Here is a 24,740-nt window from a genome sequence, read left to right as displayed (position 1 = left end):
TGTTTTACGTTTTGAAATAAGGGTCACTAACGTATGGATCTGGCAAATTTCTCGGGTGCGAACCTATACCACAGTGCTGTCACTGGTCAATTCTGTTTGTTGCCCTTGATAATAATGACAGTACGTGGCCCACAATCTTGTATTGCGCAACAAGTTCGAACAGATTTCGCACCAGACTGTGGTAATGGGGGTGCCCTTCCATCAGATTCCATAACTCATTCTGAGCTACCAGTTCTGTTTTGCTGCCATTGCTTCATCCTTGGCCTTAATTGTTTCCACGAGTTGTTGCTATCCCCCTTTTGTGCAGTTCCAGTGGCGTAACCCTTTTCATTTCAAAGGCCAGCACTTTATCGATTTGGATGCCCGCATTGAATTCCAAGTATGGCCTGGCACACCCCACCTGCCTTTTCTGTAAGGTTTCTGACAATTCTAATCTTTGACTGAAATGGACAGACCTGACTGTTGATTTTCAAATCTATCCATCAAGCATGCATCCGGCATGCACTGTCCTTTGCAGGTTGACTTGACAGACAGATTGCTTCATATCTGAGTGTTTGACAGATTAAAAGCTATCATCTATAAGTTATGAATTTTTAAAAATTCTCATACAGTAGTTTTAATTTTGAATTTCAAGATCGCCATTCCGAGTAATGAACAGTTGTTTGACACAGTGAAGGAATGGCAATTATTTGGAAAACTGCACAACTGAAAAATTTGCGATATACAGCCCTAGTCAGAATGGTGCATTGGTTAAATCCCTCATTCACAAGTACACTTCTAAATTTAAAAAATTAGTTTTCATTGTGAAATCTAAAATTACATCTAATTATTTGGACTGTTAGGAAAGTGATATTTTTTAGGTAACCTTTTATAGACAATGGAAAATGCATTATGAATTACATTTTTGTAAATTGCAGCCAGTTCTGGAACTGGAACTAAAGAACAGGAATGATGTTGCTTCCATTCCAAATAAAGAGAGTCGCCCAAATAATAATTTTTGTTTTTGTACAACCTTCATCAAGCAACCAAGCCTTTGATAGAGAAAAAAACCAATGTAAGGCAGTAACTAGAGATTTTGCAGAGGTGACTGGGAGCATGTTTGAAGATGAGCTGTTTGGAACTGAGGCCTAGTATCTCAAGGAGGTGGTGTTTGGGGAGGGGATTCCGTAGCACAGTATCAAGATGTTTGAAAGATAGGATGGAAAAATCATTCCAATGGGTCTTTCCTGATTGATGTAAGAGGCTTAGAGCATTCTTCTTTCACACTGAAAAGTTGGTGTATTTTGTTTGACAGGAGAAATGGTAAATCTTTTGATGGAATGAGGGCTACAGTAGCTAAGCATGACAAGACAGATTCAGGGAGATGCAAGTACATGATACATAAGAAGCAAAATACGACATATGGTGGAAAATAGACATCAAATTCCTGAGCTGCTGGTGCCTTATCATTTTAATTCTGTCTCCTTTTCCGACTTTAAACACTCGTTTCTTGACTTTGTGTATTGTTCTTTGAGACTCTGAAGAGTAGCAACTCATTTTTCAATTAGGAACCTTATGGGCTTCTGGACTCAACATTAGTTAATCAATTTCAGGTCATAACCACCATGCCCATTTATTTGGACCGCAACTCCATGCAATGATTCTGCTTTGCCCATTCACCTTTGCTTCTAAAACCATCTTTTGTTTCTTTACTTGTCGCTTTAACAAGTCATTTTGCCTTCTAACATCATCTGTTTTGTCATTTGATCTCTTCTGACTTCCACCCAGTTACAGACCTCTTGCTGCTATCTTCTTCTTAGCCCCTGTATTTACTAAAAACCTGTTAAATGTTTAATTTTTTTCAGTTTCAATCAACCTCAAACATTTAATCTCCATAAATGCTACTAGTTTTGCTGAGTAAGTGCAGAACTTTCCATCCTTATGTTCTATATAATATTTTCTGTACTCATGGTTTTTAAAATCCAGGATGTAGGTTTTGCAATGTTTCACAAGAAAATTGATCTTTTAAATCAGCTGGCTCCCCATCTCCCCCATGCCTCCAGCGATCTTTACACATCTGTCACTGCACCAGAGGGCGATTATGGAGGCTGATCTGTCCAACCATCTTGTGTAATTAAGACAAAACATTTTTAGAGTCAAATTTCATTTGACAGCTCTTTGAAGATGTGTTCAAATTATTATTTAATCCCCCTAATCGTGTCTGATAAGGTTGACCCAACTGTCTAAAGTACAGCTACCTAGAGAGGCAGCTGAATGCCCATATCTTGGCTTCTAGCCTGATACTTGCTGCTCATGCAGTCTTTTTGGCTCCAGAGTGAAAGTAAAGTAGAAAGCAGAAGAATTATGCTCTGATTCACTAAGCGGTGGCTCTCCGCAGGTACTGATCGTACAGTTTTTCTGATTACTTCTGCAGACACTGCATCACATTGTACATATAATTGTGATGCCTACAAAGTAAAACAACATCATCCTTCAACACCTCTCGTGTTTAATACATAATCCTTTCACACCTGAAACCCTCATTCATGCTTTTGGTATCTTTAGACTTACTATTGTAATGCACTCCCAGCCAAACTGCCATCTACTTTCTGAATAGGTTTTACACATTCAAACCTCTCAGCAATTCTTGTTCTTTCATCACTCTTTTGCCTACTGACCTACACTTGTTTCTGTTCTGACTTAAAAATTACCAGTCATCTTCTTACGTTCCTCTGTGTCCATGTCCCTTCATGTCTCCTTCAGTCTCCCAAACCTCTGTATTCTTTCAATTCTACCGTCTTGTGCCTTCCTAATTTTCATAGAATCATAGAATCCCTACAGTGTGGAAACAGGCCCTCCGGCCCAACAAGTCCACGCCAACTCTCTGAAGTGAAACCCACCCAAACCCATTCCCCTACCCAATTATCCTGTTTTTACCCTGACCAATGCACCTAACCTACACATCCCTGAACACTATGGGCAATTTAGCATGGCCAGTTTACCTAACCTGCACATCTTTGGATTGTGGGAGGAAACTGGAGCATCTGGAGGAAACCCATGCAGACAAGGGAAGAATGTACAAATTCCACACAGACAGTTGCCCATTGTGAACAGCAATGAGTTAAATGGTCAAATCATTTGTTTCGATATTGTTGTTCCCCCAAGTGAAGAGTTTTGCAAAACATTTCAGAGAGCAGACGTGACTTCAATTGCAATTAGTTTGCAACCTGGAAATTATATCGACTGGGAAAAAGGACAAGTGTGTGTGTTTTAATTAACGTCAATAATAGTAATTAGGGGAATAAAACTTGGGTATCTGATTATAAAGATGTACAATAATTCTTCAAAACAAGTTCAGCCACAGAAGAATGGTTGATCCAAGTGACATTTTCTCACTAAGTGATGTGAGTTAAATCATTTGTGTTATGTAGGGAGCCATATCAGCCAGGTACTAGCGCTCGCACCCTCATTTAGAAGATTGTGCATTAATGTCCCACTTCAGGCACATGAGCAGAAAGATCTAGGTTGACATTCATTGCAGTACTGAAGGGAGTGCTTATCTGCTGCAGCTGCCATCTTTTAGTTAAGATGTTAAACTGAGGCCTCACCTGTACTGTTAGTTCAGTGTAAAAGATTCTGCTGCACTGTTTTAGTGAAGAACAGAGGATTTCTCCCCAGTGGCTTGGTCAAAATGTATCCCTCAGTAAACAGCACTCCTAGCAGATTTTCGCATTGTTGCTTGTGGGATCTTATCGTGAGTATGTTGGCTGCTGTGTTTATTGAGTTGTTGCAGTGACTACATGTCAGAAGCAGTTTGTGAAGAAAACAATTTGGCACATTCTCAAATTGTGAAAGGTGGTCGTTTTCTTTTTAAGAAGTCCAGCTACAGTGCATTGGTGGAGGTGGAATGATGTTTAAAATGGTGGATTGGATCCAGTCAGCCACTTTCTGATGATTGGTAAGTCCTGCCACAAAAGCTGTGAGCCAATCAGAATCAGGTAGCTTCTAGGTCTTAGGGATTGTTGCGAGAAGACCAGGATCAGGGGATTTAACAGCGAGAAGGTAGATAATTTTCTTTTGGGTATCATGGATAGGAGATACAGGGAGAGTGGAGGATTGGGCAGGGGTGGCTTTCACAGGCTGCCCCACTGTCCATGCCCCAGATTGCCAACGTTCCCAGTAGACTTACTCATCTAACACATAATTGCTGAGAGGGCGAGAGGGACAGGAGTGAGTATCTCTCTAGGGTTAACTCACCCAATTATTTGCCCTTCTTGCCACCTTCCTCAGTACCTCCAGGGAAGGGATAATCAGGCTTCTATGAACATAGAGAACATGTGGTGAAGCAAGTTGCCCAGCCATTGTAGAAACAGTCTGATTTTCATATAATTGATTTCAGATATAATGGGTATGAGTTGTATTTCATCTGATTCCTGGCCACTTAATGAATATGGAGAATTACAATTGTGTAGTTCATATTTACTGCCTTTTGAATTCCATGTGGATGCAAAACTGATCGAGGTAATAAGTAAAATGTTTCTGTTAGATTTAGCACAGATAAACTAGTGTGCACACGCCCTGATATGAGTGATCCCTATGACTAAATTTAAATCTGTATGAACCTCATTTGATGTAGAATCAATAAATGTATGAAAATGGGGCATTTTCTTTCTGCTCAAGTTGTGTCGGGGCTTCTTGTTCTTAGAGGGTAGTTTGTCTTCGAATTCTCTTCCCTGAAGAACCCTAGAGGCTGGGTCATTAAATACATTCATGTCTACTTTGGATAGATTTTTAATCTGCACGGAAACTGAGAGTTCTTGGGGGCAGGCTGGAAAATGCAGTTACAACCATAGTCATTCATGGTCTTACTGAATGGTAAAGCATACCCAATGGGCCAAAAGACTTCCTCTTGCTCCAAAGTTAAAAATCGCTCAACACCAGGTTATAGTCCAAAGCAGTGCCGTTGGAAGCTAGTACTTCTAGCTAAACCTGTTGGACTATAACCTGGTGTTGTGTGATTTTTAAATTTGTACACCCCAGTCCAACACCGGCACCTCCATATCAGTCCTGCTCCTAAATAATTCTTATGATCTTTGATTGTATTAACATCTCAACGTTTGCACTCAAAGTTTTATTTGTAGTTATTTAATTTGTATCAGATAAGATAAACACTTTTAGCATCAAATTTGCATTTAACTGCTTTTTATAACGTTTGAATTACCAAATTATTCAAATTCATCTTATTTTAGCTCAGAATTTTACCAAACTTAGTAACGATTTCTCTAGGCTTCTGTGAAAGTATGAAGTATGTAGGCAGTGATAAATGACTTGTTTCCTGCATGCAAACGTATCTCTAATATTTTCCTTTTTATACTTTGTTGAGCAGATTAATGGCCCTCTTCCTGAGGAGCCTGGTACCTTTAGAAAACCTTGTCATTTTTTTCTGCACTTCTTGACTACAGTGTGTGATCAGAAATGGGAATGAGGCTGTACAGGTAGAAGTAAAGATCATCCAACTGAACGTTCATCATATTTGCTTTTCTGTACCAACACTTCTGTAATTCTCTATTGCAAAATATGATTGTGTGCATACTTGTGTTCAGAATAATCTGTAACTAACTTTGTTATATTACAGTTGATTTGCTTGTAAATAATTTAGGGGAGCATTTAAAACAGAGGAACTCGCCTTCCTGACCTGGAAATTTGATTTTCTAATTCTGGTGATGGACAAATCTTCTGTCAGCCTTTAGTAGGAGTCTCATTAATAAATGCACAACCAAACCCCAGGCTATGGCCTGAGGAGACCCAATGGGTCTCCTGTTACATTTTAATCCTTTCCTGAAGAGGTGCTGACTGTAGCGATTCTAGCTAAATCCATTGGGAAACTAGCAGAGCAACAATATTAGAGAAAGTGTTCCTTCATGATATTTCACTTTGTGTGTACAAATGTACAATGATACTGTTACAGTCACGGGACCAGAAGCATGAGAGTATCTTGTATAATAAATGTGGAAAAGGCAGTTCCTCCTTCTCCTTGACCCTCGATTAGTGTGATTGTACAAGGATCTGCTTAGAATCTGTCCTGTTCCTCATGAACATCTTCCAATATCTGTGATATTGTACCACTGGTGTTCTTGCTACACTCCAGACAACTGTGTTTTTGCATTTTCTTTATTTATTCATTCACTCACAGGATGAGGTGTCGTTGGCCTTAAGTGTCATCGACATTGCAGTGGGTCTGGAGTCACATGTTGGCCAGACCAGATAAGAATGGCAGTTTCATCCTCTAAAGGATATTAGTGGACCAGATGGGTTTTTCCGACAATCGACAATGGTCATCATTAAACTCTTAATTCCAGATTTGTATTCAAATTCCACAATCTACCATGGTGGGATTTGAACCTGGGTCACCAGATATTACCTGGGTCTCTGGGTTGACAGTCCATCGATAATACTACTAGGCCATTTAACCTAAAAGATGGCAGCTGCTGTAGATAAGTGCTTCCCTCAGTACTGCATCGGCATGGCAACCGAGATCTTTCTGCTCATGTGTCTGGAATGGAACATGAACATACAATCTCCTAAATAAGAGTGTAAGTGCTAGTATGAATGAGAAGCTCACCAGTGAAGATTGCACATGGCGTGGCCACTGAAAACTACCTGGCCTCCAAACCACATTCCCTGATGGATTGATTTCTTTTTGTCCCTTTCCGGTGTACATCAAGAGGTCAAATCCAAATTTTTTCTTGTTAGTTCCATTCTATTGAGCTCTACAGGATATTAATCACATTGCATCCTAATGCAAAATGTGGAATTAAATCTGACCAAATAATCATATGCATTAGGTTTTGAAATATGTTTAAAAGTTTACAGAAAGGACTTGTTTTGTTGCTTCCTGCCTTTCTTGTGATTTCCAAGAAAAACACATTGGGTGGAATCTTGTTGAGGTAGTGATGGGGTTTGGAAGAGCAAAGAGCAGGCATGTGGATCTCAGCAGAGGGCCTTTTGCTCTATGTGTAGTCCCTCAATCAGAGATTGAGTTCCTTTTGACTGAGGGAGTCCCACTCCAACCTGCCAACACTCTTTGATGTGCAAGCCATATGGTAACATGCCCATGGGTTAATCCCATCTGTGGAAGGTGAGGCTCTGAAGTCGTTCCTAATGACCGACTTAAGGACCTCAATTCCTGAATTGGCAGTAGGGTGGGAAGGTCGATCATGGATCACCCTGCCCAGAACTTCTGGCAGACGTGAAAAGGTGGCAACAGGATAAGGTTCAGGTATACCACAATCCTGCTTAATTACTTGGCCATCATATCTCCAAACTTGCCACTTCTGTCTATGGTATTCTGCCCATTGAGTGCTGTGGGAACTGTCAATGGAGTTGTGTGGGAGCTGAAGTAATACGTGCAGCTTAATCTAAAGCATTTTAAATTAATTCCTGAATTTGTCACGATGTTCGATCACATCTTACTAAGCTTGTCAGACTCGGTAAATCCACCAGACCAAATCTCCCTCTGACGTTATGAACACGTAAACAAAGAAAAACAATTTATTTTCAAGATGATTTTGAAAGATTGGGTGTATGTTGTTTTCACTGGTACTGAATATATTTTTATATTTGTACTTGGAATGTGGGTGGTGCTGGCAAAACCAGCATTTATCGTTCCTGCCTATTGCCTTGGATGGGGTGATGGTGAGTCACCATCTTGAACTGCTTTTATTTGATAGTGATCAGGCTTGGTCTTCTGAAAATTCAGAATTGAAATACAATTTTTAAGAAAAGAAAGAACTTGTGTCTGCATAGAACCTTTCAGAACCTTGGCATTTCAAAGTGAACCTCAATGATATACCTCTGAAATGTCGTAAAAATTGGCTGAATTTACAAAAAGCACATAAAATGTCACAAATCTTAGAGCGATTAGGGTAAGCAATTTGCTAATTCATAGGTCTGATTCTAACTGATTTGTTGGAGCCACTTAATTTATAGCAAAAATAAATTACTTACTGCTTGCATTGATAGGTTGTGACCAAGTTTAGTCATTCCGTAATAGATTTTTTCGCGTTATTTTCTATCCATTCTTGAATTTAACTAATCCTGGACTTTCTTTTGCAAGTCGAGTGCACAGAATCAGGAGAATTCCTGGTTCTGAAATTCTGGCTTTTAAAAATGTTTGCTCAAGCTTAATAGAAGTTGAGGAAAAACCCTGGAAATAATGAAGAGGATGTGAGCACTGGAGGCTGATTGGGTCGAAAGCTTGCTTTGGGACCCCAGCTCAATGTCCATTAAATATCCCTCCTATGTGGATCCCTCACGCCACCTCATTCCTACCCCATACAATCCCTGTGGCCATGTCATGCAATTAATTACCGGTACCAAGCTGTATCTCCTCATAATCTCCTGTCAACCTATGCACCTATCCATTCACCATGGCCCTCTGTAATCCCAAAATCAATTTGGTGTCAATTTATGCCATTCCATGATCTCCATTACCCTCTGCCTTGGACTTATCATGCCAACCTGTTCTGTATTCACGAAAGGCAGGCTTCAGGACCAGTACAGAGATAATATTGTCGTGATTGAAATGAGGTCAGCCAGGTGGATCTCATAGAATATGAGTTCCTCGATTGGTCTTTTAACCACATCCAATCAGGGAGCCCTGGCTGACATATAAACAGGAGTATCGGGGTTTTGTTCACTTTGAGGAAGTTGGACCAGGAGCACTATGGAGGAGTATTAATAAGGGGTGACTTGGTGACTGGATTCCGGCCTCTGTGGAGTTATTTCAGAGATAAAAGTAAAATTTCTATGACTAGCCTTCTGTGTATTGCATACTTCACTATATTGAATGAAACACCTTAGTTCATTCAAAAACAAATAGGTTTTTAGATATTATCAGTTCCACCAAGCCTTTCATCAAAACAAAATTGCTGTAGTTCACTGTTACTTATAAAAACAAGTTTTGGAATTCGTAGTTCCATTTCAAAGAGGTTGTAGTTGTCAGTTGCACTGTGAAAAGGTGGCACCCTACTGTTATCATGAATGGCTATGGAATCAATCATATAGCTGTAATCCATTAACACAAGGCCTCAAGTTTAGGTCAACTCAGAGAATGAAATAGCAAGCAATGTTTATTTAACACTCAAGACAATGTTTCAAAGGATCTAGGGGCGGGGATTTTACATGCCTTGGTAACTGCCTCTGATAGTTGCTTTTGACAAGTCCTCTTAACAATTCTGACAGGTCTTTTTGACATGTTTGTTCATTGATTTCGACAGGCCAGTTGACTGTTCACATGAGCTTGACAATGAATGGATTTGTACACATTTTGTGAACGTTCACCCCAACCTTTAACAATTCAAAAAGGCACCCAGCCTTCTCAAAAAGAGAACCTCACTATTCCAATGGTGTTTCAGAAGCATATCTGGAGGGATGACCCAGCTATTCACAGAAATGAACAAGCTAAACCCACTCTTAACAGGTCCATTCTGCAGATTGAGGGTTGCCACACTCCTTTGGGAAAAGACCCTTGCTTTTCACCTTATCTATGCCCCTCATGATTTTATAAATCTCTATAAGGTCACACCTCAAACTCCAATGCTCCAGTGAAAGAAGTCCCAGGCCATCTTTATAACTCAAAACCTCCATTCCTGGCAACATGCTGGTAAAACTTTTCTGAACCCTTGCCAACTTGCATGTGTACTTCCTGTTGGAGAGCTTTGGAAGTGAAAAGTCTCTCCCCTCCCTGACCTTGTAGTACCAAACAGTTCAAAAATTCTAATTAGTCAAGTCTGGAAATACAGTCCAGCTGCAGTTCTGGTCTGGAGGGTCTAGTACTACATCAGCTGGCGTTTTATTCAGAAGGCTACTGAGAGAGTTTATAAACTGGATGTACAGGGTGCTGACTTTTCCCCGAACATGTTTTAAGTTTCTTAGTGTTATGCATTTCAATGTCATTTTCTACTTCTGGCTTTATAAAAATGTGATAATCTAATTTTTGGATAACCATAAAAAAACCCCAAAAATCCAACTGTGTGACAGGATACATTGAATACCTAAACTGTAGCATACTGTTCCTTTCCTGATGGTTTTTTAAAGATCTTGAAAGATTGGATTTGAATTTGGCGACAACTTAGGTGCTGCTTCATTAATATATGCCTTCTCCTTTTGTCTCACTTAATGACATCATGGATTGAGATGGTATTATGGCACGCAGGAATTAAATTCAAATCATGGCTTAAAACACGGTGCACCAGTATCAATTTTACAGAACCATTTAAATATATATAGTTCATTGGAACTTTTGAGTATTAGCGTGTTCATGCAGTAATCTATGTCTTGACAAAAGTAAGGTTAGTTATTGCCTATTACCATCAGTGGTTAACTTTGATCTGTTACTTGGAAGTCAATTTATCAGTTTTGATTTATTTAAAATCTGGCCTCAAGCTATCTAATAATTCTCTGGCTGAATCCTTAAAAAGCTGATCTCATCAGTAACACTGATCAACCTTCCTGGTTTCTCATAAATTATTTCTAACTCGCATTGCTAAAGCATCTCTATTTTAAAATGCTCCATTTGGACTGTATTTGTTAACTGTTAAATATATCTCACTTTATTGACCATGTTCACAGTAGCTATTAGATGATTTACAGATGTCTTACTAATGGTTTCTTTCAGCTAATTTAGTAAACAAGTGATTGCCATGTGCTGGCGTAGAACTCAGTAGGTGTTTTAAATACATCAAATCCATGGAGAGAAAACTTAATTGTGAGAACAGTATGGGATATATGACTTTTAGGAAAAAAATGGCAAATATGCCTTTACATCTTCAAAAAACTTGTTCTGCATTATTGATGAAAACCTGATTATAAAATTTTGAAACTGCAGTCCATGGTAAATTCCATTTGCTAGTTGTTTATTTTGAATTATTTTTCTGATGAATATTTTTGTTAATATAAAAATATGCAGAACAACCTTCTTTCAGACATTAGGACTGAACAATAGTTGACATGTAATTTAAAATTGACTCTCTTTTCCACAGAAATCTTTTTCAGAATGACTGAGCTCCTAAACCTGTCATGGAAAGGAGTGACTAGTTTAAGTTCCCATTCCGCACCTGTGTATGAAATTGATTTGAAATTGGCAGGCAGATTGTGGAAAATAGGCCGACAGGAACATTGAAAACTCTGCCACTTCACCATCATATATTAATCTACTATGCCTTCAAGGCAAGAGTGGAAAAAGTCAGCTAATCCAGATTGAGTCGATCTGATTTAATTCTTGTATTCCAGTGGGAAATATGGCATTTGTCTCGTCTTCGTGCAGCCCCTTATTGCTGTGTATATGATGGTTTGCTGTCTCTATGTAGTTACTGTTCTATTTCAAAGTTCTTTAAAACCAGAATTGGAGTCTGCCATGGGTGGCTATTGTCTTGGAGCATTTATCAATACCATCTAGAATTGGACTTTATTTCATCACATTCTTTTCTATACAAGTTTAATAAAGCTATACCCAATAGCTGGTGCTCAATCTAATAAAATAAGAAAAAGTTAACAGTCGTCTTTTTTCCTTTTCTGAAAACACCAGATTGAGTCTCTATCATGGTACGCCAAGAGCTTTGCTGCATCCAAAGTTACAGGACCCCATTGAAAGTAAGTGTGATTTTTGCAAGACAGAATTCTGAGTCCAGTTATTGAAATATTCCAGATTGCGGATGAAATACATGATCATAAAATATTAGCATTTGAGTTTATATTTCAGAGCATTGCAAAATAAAGTAAGCTGTTATAATTGTCTATCCTGACAGTTTAACCTGGGTTTGACAGATTGCTTCTGTGCTGTAATCATTGTTATAATTAAAATTCCCATGTATAGCGTCTTCCAGTTGAAATATAAAAGTTAACATGTACAACAAGTAAGCTGTTTTATAGCATCAAGCAGCAAATTGAATGTTTTTAACCCTTTTTAAAAAGTTTTATCATTTTAATAATTTACATTTAATCAGCAGACCTGTGAAGCGAAGTTAATCAGACCAGTTTATTGTCACAAATGCAAATTTGTTATTTGATCAAGGAAATAGCTAATTTTTTGCTTCAAATAGTCTGTTATCCTTAGAGACATTCTGCTTATTTATTTCAATGAAGTTAAAGTGTTGCCTTTGAGGTGGAATCTTCTGTCCTATCCAATGGCACAGGGATGGCATTTAATCAGGTGTGAGGCTAGTTAGTGGACCAATGGATGGTCTTCCCACCTTACCAGCAACTGAAGCCCTTGATGGGCACTTAGAGAATCCCATCCTGCCGGTGCTGGCTTTGCCCATGTGGCTGGCAGGGTCACTTTGTGGTATGGATGACAAGCCAGAGTATTGTAGTTGTCGTTCTGGCAGTAGTAACCACCTCCTGGGGATGGGGAGCTGCCATTCAAAAGATCTGCCACTCTATGGTTGGCTGACAAGCAGGAGGCTGGGAGAACACAGCAAGCCAGGCAGCATCAGGAGGTGGAGCAGTCGACATTTCGGATGTCGCCCTTCTTCAGTCCTGAAGAAGGATTACACCTGAAACACGACTTCTCCACCTCCTGATGCTGCCTGGCTTGCTGTGTTCTTCCAGCTTCCTGCTTGTCAGCCTTGGATTCCAGCATGTGCAGTTTTATTAGTCTCTGGTTGGCTGGCAACTTTATGTAAGAAGGACTGCATGAGTCACCACCTGCATCTGAAGGCCAATTCAGGATGAGCAATGAATGATGGCCTTGTGAGTGATAGCCAAATCGCATCAAAGAATAAGACAACTATCAGTAGGCCTTTTGTTTGAAATTTTTGTTAATGTCGTCTACTGTGGAGTATCATAAGAAATATTTCCAAAACTGTTATTTCCTTTTTCCCATAATAATTAATCTTGGATTTCCATCTGAGGCACAATGTTTACTTTTATATACCTGTGGAAACTCTTACAGTCTACTTTTATATTTTTTGTTAGTTTACGCTTATTCTCCAACTTTCTCCCCTTTAGTTATTATTTATAATTTTTTCATCATCTGTAGCTCATTTGTAAAGCTCTTTCAGTCGTCACATTGTGGATTTGACCAGTTTCCTCATTTTCCCTGCCGCCCCGTTATCCCAGATCCAACCTTCCAACTCGGCTGCACCCTCTTGAGGTGTCCTACCGGTCCATCTTCCTTATCACCTATCCGGTCCACCTTCCTCTCTATCCTATTACCTTCACCCCCACCTTCATCTAGTTATTGCACTCCAAGCTACCTTCTCCTCAGCCCCATCCCCTCCCATTTATGTCTCAGTCTCCTTGGGCCATCCCCTCATTTCTGATGAAGAACTTATGCTCAAAACATCAACTCTTCAGCTCCTCGGATGCTGCCTGACCTGCTGTGCTTTTCCAGCACCACACTCTGATCTCCAGCATCTGCAGTCCTGACTTTCTCCTATTCTTTTTGACAACCTCATAAGCTTTTTCTATCAACCTAATTCTTCCTTAATCACTTCATGTTGCCACAGATCAATTACTTTACTGGTTAAATTTTTATTTCTCATCAGAACATTTGGTGAGAATTATGGAACACTTATTCATGTTTCCCTTTTTATTATTTAATACATGCATTTTAATTTCTCAACCTGCCTTAGCCAACTCTCCTCACATAGCAATGTTTATTGGTCTAACACTTGAGTTTTGGACAAAGCAGTCCACTTTTGGACTCTAAAGGTATGGGTAGAGGTTTATGCTCCTTCTCAGATGTGTGTGTGGAAATAGTGGGGAGGGTAGTCATTTGATTGACTGGGAAAGTATATGTTAGATATTCCACCATCTATCTAAATGATTTGGATGTGAATATAGGAGGAATGGATAGTAAAGTTTACAGATGACACCAAAATTCGTTGGGTAGTGAACAGTGAAGAAGGTTATCAGGCGAGTACAACAGAACCTTGATCAGATGGTCAAATGGGCCGAGGAATGGCAGATGAAGTTTAATTTAGATAAATGTGAGGTGCTACATTATGGTAAAGCAAATCATGGCAGGACTTATAAACGAATGGTAGGGTCCTGAGGAGTGTTGTCGAACAAAGAGACCTTGCGGTACAGGTTCATAGTTTCTTGAAGGTGGAGTTGCAGGTAGACAGGGTGGTAAAGAAGGCATTTGGTACACTTGCCTTCATTGGTAAAGGCATTGAGTATAGGAATTGGGTTGACATGTTGGGGTCCTATCGGATATTACTTCGGCCATTTTTGGAATACTGCATTCAATTCTGGTCTCCCTGGCTATAAGAAAAATGTTGTTGAACTTGAAAGGGTTCAGAAAAGATTTACAAGGATAATTCCAGAGTTGGAGAGTTTGAGCTATAAGCAGAGACTGAATAGGCTGGGGCTATTTTCCCAGGAGTATTGCAGGCTGAGGAGTGACTTTATAGAGGTTTTTATAAAATTATGAGGGACATGGATAGGATGAATAGCCAAGGTCTTTTTCCCACGGTAGGGAGTTCAAAACGACAGGGAATAAGTTTAAGGTGAGAGGGGAAAGATTTAAAACAGACTTAAGGAACAACTTTTTCACACAGAGGGTGGTGCGTCTATGGAATGAACTTCCAGCGGAAGTGGTAGAGGCTGGTACAGTTACAACATTTAAAAGGCATCTTGATGTGTATATGAATAGGAAAAGTTTAGAGGGACGTGAGCCATCAGGTGGCAATGGGACTAGATTAATTTTGGATAGGTGGTCAGCATGGACAATTTGGACAGAAGGATCTATTTCGAGGCTGTAAAATTCTATTACTCATAATCCTAATTCCCTCTGATCAAGCCCTGATGGGAAGTAAATGGTTTCTCATTACTTTCAAAGGGTCATAGAGGGTCATAGAGATGTACGGCATGGAAACAGACCCTTCGGTCCAACCTGTCCATGTCGACCAGGTATCCCAACCCAATCTAGTCCCACCTGCCAGCACCCGGCCCATATCCCTCCAAACCCTTCCTATTCATATACCCATCCAAATGCTTTAAAATGTTGCTGTTGTACCAATCTCCACCACTTCCTATGGCATGGGGTAAATGGCCTCTTTAAATGCGGTCTGACCCTATGATTTCATCACAACACCTTTATTTGAATGCAGCATGCGAATTTTCCACGCAACAATCACAATCTAAAATACATTAAAAACCTTACATCTGCATGCACTACTACGGTGTTCCTTTCCATTAATTTTCCATTCCATTTCTTGTTCATCTTTATGGAAATTTCCAATATATACATTTGCCACAACCAACATTCCCTCTAGGATGCAGAGCTGTGCATGTGCAGCCGCTCCAAGGTTTTGAGCGCAGCAACCAGCATCAGCACATCGACTGTAGCACTGACCTCCAGTTCCAGAAGTGGCTGCTATGCATAGATCACAAAGGCTCATGCAGCCAGAAAAAAAAATTAGAGGGGACACTATGACCATCATATAATTACACACTCCTGTTAACAGCAGCATGCTGGCGATGTATGTTTAAGACTTACTAAGACTTGCTCAGATTCTCTAAATATGCAATCAGTGCCTTTCAACATTGAGGAATATACCTCAACAGTTTGGTTGCTATTATTATTTCTCCATTGTTTCCTATAACCATATTTCCATTCTGTCTGCCCATCAAGTTTGTAATGCGCCATGTCCTGAGTTTAAAATTTATTTCCGATAGCTTTATACAAGCCATAGGGCTTGCTGAATTTTCTCAGTAGCTTCAAATAATGCATTATTTCTCCTGAATGCAGATCATTTCAGTGCTCAGAAAAAGTGGAGTCCCCTCCTAAACCTAGGAATGGTCACTCATTGCTCAACTAATTTTTGGTTTTCTCCCACGATACATGGACTGTAGCCCCCAACAATTTGCAGTGAGTTCTTCACTTGGACTCCCCAAGCCAGCTCAAATGTTTATGTATAAGTTGATTGGCCCACGTGGATTAGGTTTTCATCTGTTACTGCATTGGCTTCTTTCATGCACTCCATGACTAACAAGATTTTCTGTTGCTGTGTTCATTACCACAATGTTCACTTTATCTCACACATCCCTGAATTCATCATTGGCAAATCCAACCTCATTGTCAGCTTAGAATTCAGCTGATGCCCAAGATCTAATCCCCATCCATTTCTTCATTACCTTATCCACTGTTACTCTATTCTCTTTACTATATGCTTGGCAATCTGACTTAATCTAGTTGTCATGTTTACGAAGGGTAAGAGTGACATTTTCCTCAACCCATACCTTGGAGTTCCTTGATACAACTTGGTTAAAGTTTCCACCAATAGGAGATTCACTATGGGCTGTGATAGCGTCCTATGTGTTTTATGAATATCACTTTTATCATTGATCTCTTCTGTAAATTTAGTGTATTCATTGTATCTTATTTCTGCATCCTTTAGTAGGATTTTAACTCATTAAGATGAATGTGCAAGCTGCTGATCTTTCTTAAAGATATTTACCCTTTTGCTCTTTGTATATTTCAAATCCAACAGAAGTAATAACAGACCTGAAGCAGTTATTCTGTTTCTCTCTCTCCAGATGCTGCCAGATCTGCTGAGTTCCTGTAGCATTTTCTGTATTTGATTTAGTTTGCAACCTTCACCTTTAGGCAACTATTCTTTACTAATTAAACCTGGATCCAAACCAGTTGGATTATTAAGATGCCTTATTTCATTGGTAGAGTTTATTAACTATTGAGTCTTATAGCTCCTTCCACCCACCAGTTCACATTATACACTCTTGTATCTACCCACAGTAGCATGATCAATTAAGCCCTTCACCTGCATAACTGCTTGCTGTATTAACACTGAGCTTCTGATCTTATTTATGTCATCCTTTGCTATCCTCTCCTTTTTTCCTGTCATTTCAAAACAATGGGTACCCAAAATGTGTATTTCCCTACCTTTGTCACCACATAACTAAGCAGTGGCTTTAGGTCAAATCCTTTTATCTCTATTGATTCTATTAATTTATGTATCTTTCAATATTTTGTGCATTCCGTTAAAGTATCTTTAATTCTACTCTTTATCAATTTTATCACTTTATTCACCAAAGCACTATCCTGAAATCCTCCCTTCCTATTGCACTTCCCTTATCTTTGTCCAAATTGCTACACTGCTGTATGGCTTTGGAGTTTCTGTTTCTACTTATGATGTCCTCTCTCTGAAACTTACCCACCATATTGCTGAATGCTCTGTCAACGGTCCTAGATTTTGATGTGCCAGAATTTTGCTCTTAGCTTGGTTCATAGAATCATAGAATCCCTACAGTGTGGAAACAGGCCATTTGTTCTCACTGACCCTGTGAAGAGTAACCCACCCAGACCCATTCCCCTACTACTCTACGTTTATCCCTGAACACTATGGGCAACTTAGCAAGGCCAATCCACCTAACCACACATCTTTGGATTGTGGGAAGAAACTGGAAACCCATGCAGACACAGGGAGAATGTGCAAACTCCACAGAAAGAGTCACCCAAGGTTGGAATCAAACCTGGGTCCCTGGCACTGTGAGGCAACAGCGCTAACCACTGAGCCACTGTGCTGTGGTTAAATGTGAATAACTCCGTTTTTCCCTAGTACTGGTCCAGGTATCCCAGGAATCAAACAGATGTCTTCCACACCACACACACATTCAACTCTGCGATCTGTTTAGGTCCATGTCAACTTGTGTGTCTCAGGTGGTATTCCAGAGATTACTACCTTTGAGGTTCTGATTATTAGTGTGGATACTAGCTCCTCAAACATTCTCAGCAGAATCTTGTTCCTAATGCTATCATATTGCTGGATTTTCACTGCTCTTTATTTTTGTCGTAATCTTTTTCTGTCCCTTCCATAATTTGTGACTAGGTTACTTAATGACACAAATGGAACTTTTGTCTTTTGGCATATGGAATGGTTTTGTATTGTGTTTATTTGAATACTTCAACAACAACAACATTGCTTATTTACATCATACCTTTAACAGCAAGTAATTAAGGGGATTTTGGCTTTTATTTGCCAGAGGGTTGAAGTTTAAAAACAAGCAAGTTTTGTTACAAACGCATCGGGCATTGGTGATACCACAGCTAGAATACTGTGGACCAATTTGGCCCCAAGATTTAAAAGAAAGGATATACTGGCATTAGAGTTAAATACTGGCATTAGAGGCCATTCCAAAGGGATTTGCTTGGCACATTCCTCAGATAAAAGAATGAACTTATCAAGAACAGTTGAACTGATTGGGCCTTTATTCATTGGAGTTTAAAAGAGCATTGTGTTTCTTTAGGAACAAATTACTGCAGATGCTAGAATTTGTACTGAAAACCAAAAAATGCTGGAGTTTGCTGTGGGTCAGACAGTGTGGTTATCCTGTTTGCCTAACATGGGAAAGGTAAACAATTCAAAACCAGGTGGAAACAGTGGTGCTCCTTATTGTTGAGGCAAGGCTTGCTGTCTTTGCTTGCTGATGAAAATGAATAGTATTCAGAAGACTGAGGAGTGATTGTGTTGAAATGTAGAAGATTGACAGAGTAGATAATGAGAAGATGTTTCCACAAATGGTAAATCTCAAATGATGAGACATATTTACAGAATAATGAACATTCATTTAAAACTCAGATGCAAGGGGATTTCTCAGAGGGTAGTGAATATTTTGAATTCTGTAACCCAGAGAGTTGTGAAGGCTGGGTCACCGAAAACATTTTAAAGAGGGGGCAGATGGATTTTTGAAATATATTGCGGAGTTGAGGACTATGAGGAGCTGAAGGAGGAATTGAGGCCAGATTACTTCCTTACCTCTTTATCCTTTTGCACATTTAACTGACTCAATATCATTCAATAACACACTGAAAAGTTGTTTATATGCCCTACAGCTCTTCAATATGTCAGAAGAATGAATTAACTTGCCAGAATATAGTAGATACTGGTTAAACTAATGAAGATGTGGCTTGGCTTCCCCTTATTATCCAACTCTAAGGATTTAGATGGACTGAAAGTATACTGTACATTCTTCAATTGAGGGCAGATCAACCATGATCTTGCTGAATGGTGGGACAGGCTTGAGAGATCAAGTGTCATATTCTGATTTCTTATGTTCTTGACATACTAAAAGGCCCCAGGCCTGACTTGAAGTACTATCAAACTCAATTGGACTCAATTTGGTCATCTCCTTAGGAGTTTTAAGGAGTATTTCAAAGGTGGAGAGAAAGAATTGTGCAGCTTTGGGCTTTGGCAGTGAAGAACAATGATAATGTTGTAGTTTTTAAAACCTGACCGGCATCAGCGAGTTGAGCTATTTTGCAGTGTTGTTGGTCTGGTTTTCACTAGTTTTATTTCTAACAGTTGAGCTTAGTTTATTACTGTCAATTTATTCTTTATCATTGTGGTGTTTTCCTGACAAAATTAAAACCTTTGGTAGATGGTTTGTCTTCAGTTTAAATGCAGGATGTTCTTCTGTGTTCAGATAATTAACTAATTCTGACACATTTTCCTTATTTAGATTGTTGATTTTGAAATAACTTTTTCTGAACCTTCCAAAATCAGCAGTTGCTGTTGGATTGCTGCTTTTGCAGTTTTTTAAAAATCATGACTGTTTCCCCCTTGGTTCTGGGCTCAATGCCTGATGCCAAAGGCCTGAGGAGTGTAACTGTGTACTTTCAGACTAGCTGAATCGTTATAGAGTTGGACAGTAGGGGGAAGCCAAGCCACATCACCATTAGTTTAAGCAGTATCTGCTATATTCTGGAAATTTCATTCACTTCGCTGACTTACTGAAATGCTATGCGGCATATAAACACATTTTTATTGTGTTAGTGAATGACATTGAGTCAGTTAAGTGGGCAAAAATAGAAGTGGGTGAGGTAAGGAGGTAAGGGGGCAATGAGCCCAGGTGCGTTGTGAGGCATAGGAGGGAAGATAGCAAGGTGAGTACAGGTTGGGATATTGATGGCGTGCTTAGTTAGACCTGGGGTAGGTCGAGAAAGTGGGGATGGGAGCACGGTGGCACAGTTCTGGGGTGAGTTGGATCCATGCATTGTGGGAAAGTGAAAGAGGAGCGTTTAGCCAAGGCTGACTATAAGTTTAAACACCTTTGTTCCTGGAGGCTCAGGTCTTTGCAACAGGCCTCTGCTGACATCGTTAAAAATCACACAACACCAGGTTATAGTCCAACAGGTTTAATTGGAAGCACACTAGCTTTCGGAGTGCCGCTCCTTCATCAGGTGGTTGTGCAGGACACAATTGTAAGGCACAGAATTTATAGCAAAATCAGCAGCCTCTTGGAGCAAGATGTCTTTCCTTGTGGACCAGATGACCACACATAGCCAATGGCTATCACTGGAAAGTGAATTTGTGCTACTTACTAATTTGTTTCATTTGTTATGGGACATGCATTCTCGTTTGAAGAACTCCTTCTACGCTGTCGATATATACAGGCCATGTTTTTTTCAGAATCTTTAACTGATTGAACTTGATTTCCTGATGTATTGCAGACAATTTGGCATATTTTTGTTTTGCTTATGATTTAATGTGTATTTCGTATTATATCACATAATCTTTGGTGTTCAAGGTGAACTTGCTAGCTTTACGACTTTTATACTCTTGACCTTCAATCAAGGGCATCTTTTACTTTTATTTCAGTAACTGTTATTGTTTTCTGGACATCGCTCCTCACTTTATACGTGTTGAAGTCCTTACTACAGTACCATTTATCCTTTCTACTGAGATTGTGCTATCAGCTGCTTATTCCCCTCCATACAACTCACTGTTCTGACTTGGAAATATTTCGTCGTTACTTCATTGTTGTTGGGTCAAAATCCTGAATTCTAGCAATGCGCCTCGTTTCCGTACTGATGTCAATGTCCCATAAATTGAACCCATTTCCTTTCCATACCAATCTTTCCACTGTACATTTACTTACCTGTAAATCACAACTTATGATGCCTGATAATAATAATCAAAATAAATTCAAGTTCACCAGTGATGTTAGTTATTAACTTTAGACTTGTACAATTTTCCATTTCCTGGGATTAGCTACATGTGAAAATTGCTGCTTTTATATGGTGAGGCACAAAATGTCAATAGGTGAAAAGTATGTGCTGAAGGGCAAAGACATTTATTTTTAAGACATGTAAGGTAATAATGTGAGGGTTAAAAATAGGTGACATTTGCTTTGTAAAATAATAATTGCCCAAGCAATTAAAATATTAACCTAGCGCTTTCCATCGAGTCATTTAGTCATGGACTGTGATTGAAGTATGTGAACTGGTGATGTATCTTCTATTCTTTGTCAGACCTTTTAATACTCTGATTTATCAAAGTGACTGTCCCTGCATTCCAATTCTTGCAGCTTTGTTGCGCAGATTTTTGGTAGTGGAGGAAGCCTTAAATTATTAAAATGTCATTAAAAAAATTAAATACTTCCCTCTACAACATATCAAGATTTTGGAAACAAAGGCATTTGAATGTATCTAGGAAGAAAGTTGGGGTAAATTATATTGGATAAGAGGTAATCAATGTTGAAATAAATATTAACAGGCAGGGAAAGAAGGTGATAAAACCATAAGGTATAGGAGCAGAATTAATTAATTCAGTCCATTGAGTCTGCTCCACCATTCAATCATGGCTGATATGTTATTCAACCTATTGTCCTGCCTTCTCCCAGTAACTCTTGATTCCCTTATCATTCAAGAAACTATCTATCTCTGTCTTAAGTGCACTCCATGACTTGGCATTGATAGGCCTTTGTGGCAATGAATTCTACAGATTCACTACTCTCTGACTGAAGAACTTCCTCTTCACCTCTAGGCCAGTTTCTTTTCTACTGGTGGAAATATCTTCTCCACGTCTGCTATATCCATGCCTCTCAGTATTTTGTAAGTTTCAAATGGATACTCTCCTCATCCTTCTAAACTCCACTGAGTACAGACCCAGAGTCCTCAACTGCCCCTCATATGACAAGTCTTTCATCATTGAGCCATTCTTGTAAACCTTCTCCTGACATTCTCCAATGCCAGTTTCCTGAGCTCCTGGATGAAGGCAGTTGAGAGTCATCCACATTGAGAGACAATCTAATCACTACCTCTTGACATTCAGTGGTGTTACAATCACTGAATCTCCCACTATCAACATCCTTGGGTTACCATTGACCAGAAACAATATAAACACAGTGGGCTACAGGAGCAGGTCAGAGTCAAGGAAAACTGCAGCGATTAACTAACCTCCTGACTTGGAAAGTTTGTCCACCATCTACAGATCAGAAATTGGATGGAATACTCTCCATTTGCCTGGATGGGTGTAGCTCCAACAACATTCAAGAAGCTATCCAGAACAAAACACACTTGATCAGCACCATATCCACAAGCATCCACTGTCTCCACAATGCTCTATCGCAGCAATGAGTGCTATCTACAAGATGCAGAGCAGAAATTCGTCAAAGATTCTCATCATCTTCCAAACCCATAACCGCTTCTAAAAGGATGCATAAGGGCAGTAAATACATGAGAACACCATCACCTGCAAGTTCCCCTCCAAGTCTCTCACCACGCTAACTTGGAAGTATATCACCTTTCCCTCACCTCCCTGGGCCAAATCCTTGCATTTTCTCTTGAATGGCATTGTGGGTCAATTGACAGCAGATAGATTACAGTGGTCTGAGAAGGCAGCGTGTCTCAAATGTCTTTCCACTGTAACCCCCTTGTGTGACTTGAACATTATCACGATCACTCAGTAAGAAATGAGAGGGTGGGTGCCTGTTCAAGAGGGACCATGGTTGTTCTGACCCAGTCAGAGTTCCGTTGGAGCTTTATCTGCCTCAAAGGTCACAACTCCCAGATTTCAATTTGGAATGCCCTGATTTACGTGCTTTGGACACTTGGAAAACCTACAGTGTGCACCTCATAACACTGGAAGTGTTTGGGCTGTAAATCCAATGGCAAGAGAAATGGTATAACAAGAGAATCATTGTCCCAGCCACTGTGCCCAGTATATGCTAATGACTGAAAAGCAGCTTCATTTGAAGACGGTAACGCTCGAAAGAAAAGCTCTGCCTAGAACTCAGCTGGGGAAGATAACTCTTGGGGATTGTCGAAACACTGTAATGATGTCCTCAAATTGACCTTGAAGGGGTTGAACAAACATATGGAATCATGGCTTAAGGCTGACCAAAATAGACAAAATAGAAAGCTACTGAATACATTGAGAAACTTAATTTCCAGTAACACATTTTCAGCTCTGATCTCCAGCATCTGCAGTCGTCACTTTCCCCCCAACAGAGAGGGGATGTCAGGGCATCAGAAAGAACGTACAAACTTCTGAACAGTTCATCTATCTGACCCTCAAGGACCTGATGCTATCCTTAGCCCAGAAGACAGGTGCATGAGTAGCCACTCAACCCATTGAGTTGCCCTGCCAATTGATGCAATTGTAGCTGATCCAATAATCATGCACTTTTGTGCTTTGTCTTTATAACCCATGTTTCCCTTACTAATTAAAAATCTGTCTATCACAGCCTTGAATATACTTAATGACCCAGCCTTAACAGCCCTCTGTGGTAAAGAATTCCATAGAATTACAACCCAATTCACAATCCTCGAGAAGAAATTCCTTACCATTTTTGTGTGAAATGGATAATTGCTCTGAGCTTATCCCATTTCATCCTAAACTCTCCCACAAGGGGAAACAACCTTTGTGTATTTGGGTAGTGCTGTGTTGGTCAGGATTTGTTTTGAGCATTTTGAGCTTTTAAAATCATAAATTACCTCTTTTTATTTTCTAATTTGAGCAGTAATATTCTCAGTCTTGAGGTGTAGTGTATTATTTCAGTACACTGATGGTATTTAGAATTGCCTTTGAATGGGATGTAAAAATGAAACGTGTAAAGACAAGAAGGCATTCTGCAAACCAGACATCTATCAGATCAGAATTACAGCTGAACCACTGAATGTAATATATATGAATATTGTAACACCCAAGAAATTTTCATTTAGTGCCTGAAATCTGCAAGCAGGGGCTAATTTACATTTGTGTTTTTTATGCTAAAACTGAGCCTCCAATAAAGTAGAATAATCTGTCTAATTTATCTGCAAAGTATTTTTTTTTCCATGCATTTTGTGTTTTGCTGAATGGATGCTTTATGGCAGAAAAAGTAATTCATTACCTGTGCTTTAGGATGTCGGGAGATCTTGGTCAATGCTATATAAATGCAAGTCTTTCTTTCTAAAGTCACAGGCTGCAGACAGTGATTTTGTCCAAAAGAAGATTGTCTGTACATGCCCATACATATTGTGCGTCTGTTGTTGATGGTTCGGTATTCTACATGAATTCTAAAGGCACTGCATTCTGCGTTTGTTTGAATTCTGTTGATCATCTAGTAAGATAGGTTCTTGCAGGTTTAGCCTTAATTTCTTCTGTTTCACAGATCCCTGACAAGAATTGACAAGGGTTAAGCTCTTGATTACTCTGATGACCCTGTATTAGGCCGTCACCTCGCCAGTAGGGCGCTGGTGACTCTGTATTTATTATTCCAGGTAGGAAAGAATTTGTGACCCAGATGATCAGCTCAATCGCGCACAGATATCCCAATTTATGGCTCCACTCTTGAAAGTGCGATCTTAGTTTCCAGCAATTGTTAATAAAATAGCCAGGAAAGAATTATGAAAGTTTTAGCTGTCAAACTAAAGAAAACACAATATATCTGTTATATTCTTATTATTCCATCATGTATGAGTGCTACTGGATTAGGGACTTAGTCTAAGCTTTCTGATAGACTGCTTTGCT

General features: G+C 39.5%; 1 protein-coding gene across 10 annotated transcripts in view; it reads left to right on the top strand.

Moving 5' to 3' along the window:
- nphp4 (nephronophthisis 4) overlaps nt 1–24,740 on the top strand; it is a 431,145-nt gene that overhangs the window by 86,800 nt on the left and 319,605 nt on the right. For all 10 annotated transcript variants that reach the window (XR_011962716.1, XM_072586737.1, XM_072586731.1 and 7 more), the window contains exon 4: nt 11,567–11,631. Coding sequence is in view for 9 of the 10 variants with exons in the window: in XM_072586737.1 (XP_072442838.1) it covers nt 11,567–11,631 (65 nt within the window). In the remaining variant the exon portion in view is untranslated. The remainder of the gene's footprint in view (nt 1–11,566; nt 11,632–24,740) is intronic.

Source organism: Chiloscyllium punctatum, chromosome 16, assembly GCF_047496795.1.
Source record: "Chiloscyllium punctatum isolate Juve2018m chromosome 16, sChiPun1.3, whole genome shotgun sequence".
In the NCBI taxonomy this organism is placed as follows: Eukaryota; Metazoa; Chordata; class Chondrichthyes; order Orectolobiformes; family Hemiscylliidae; genus Chiloscyllium; species Chiloscyllium punctatum.
The sequence above is the reverse complement of the archived record's forward strand: the minus strand, read 5'-3'. Positions and strand labels throughout refer to the sequence as shown.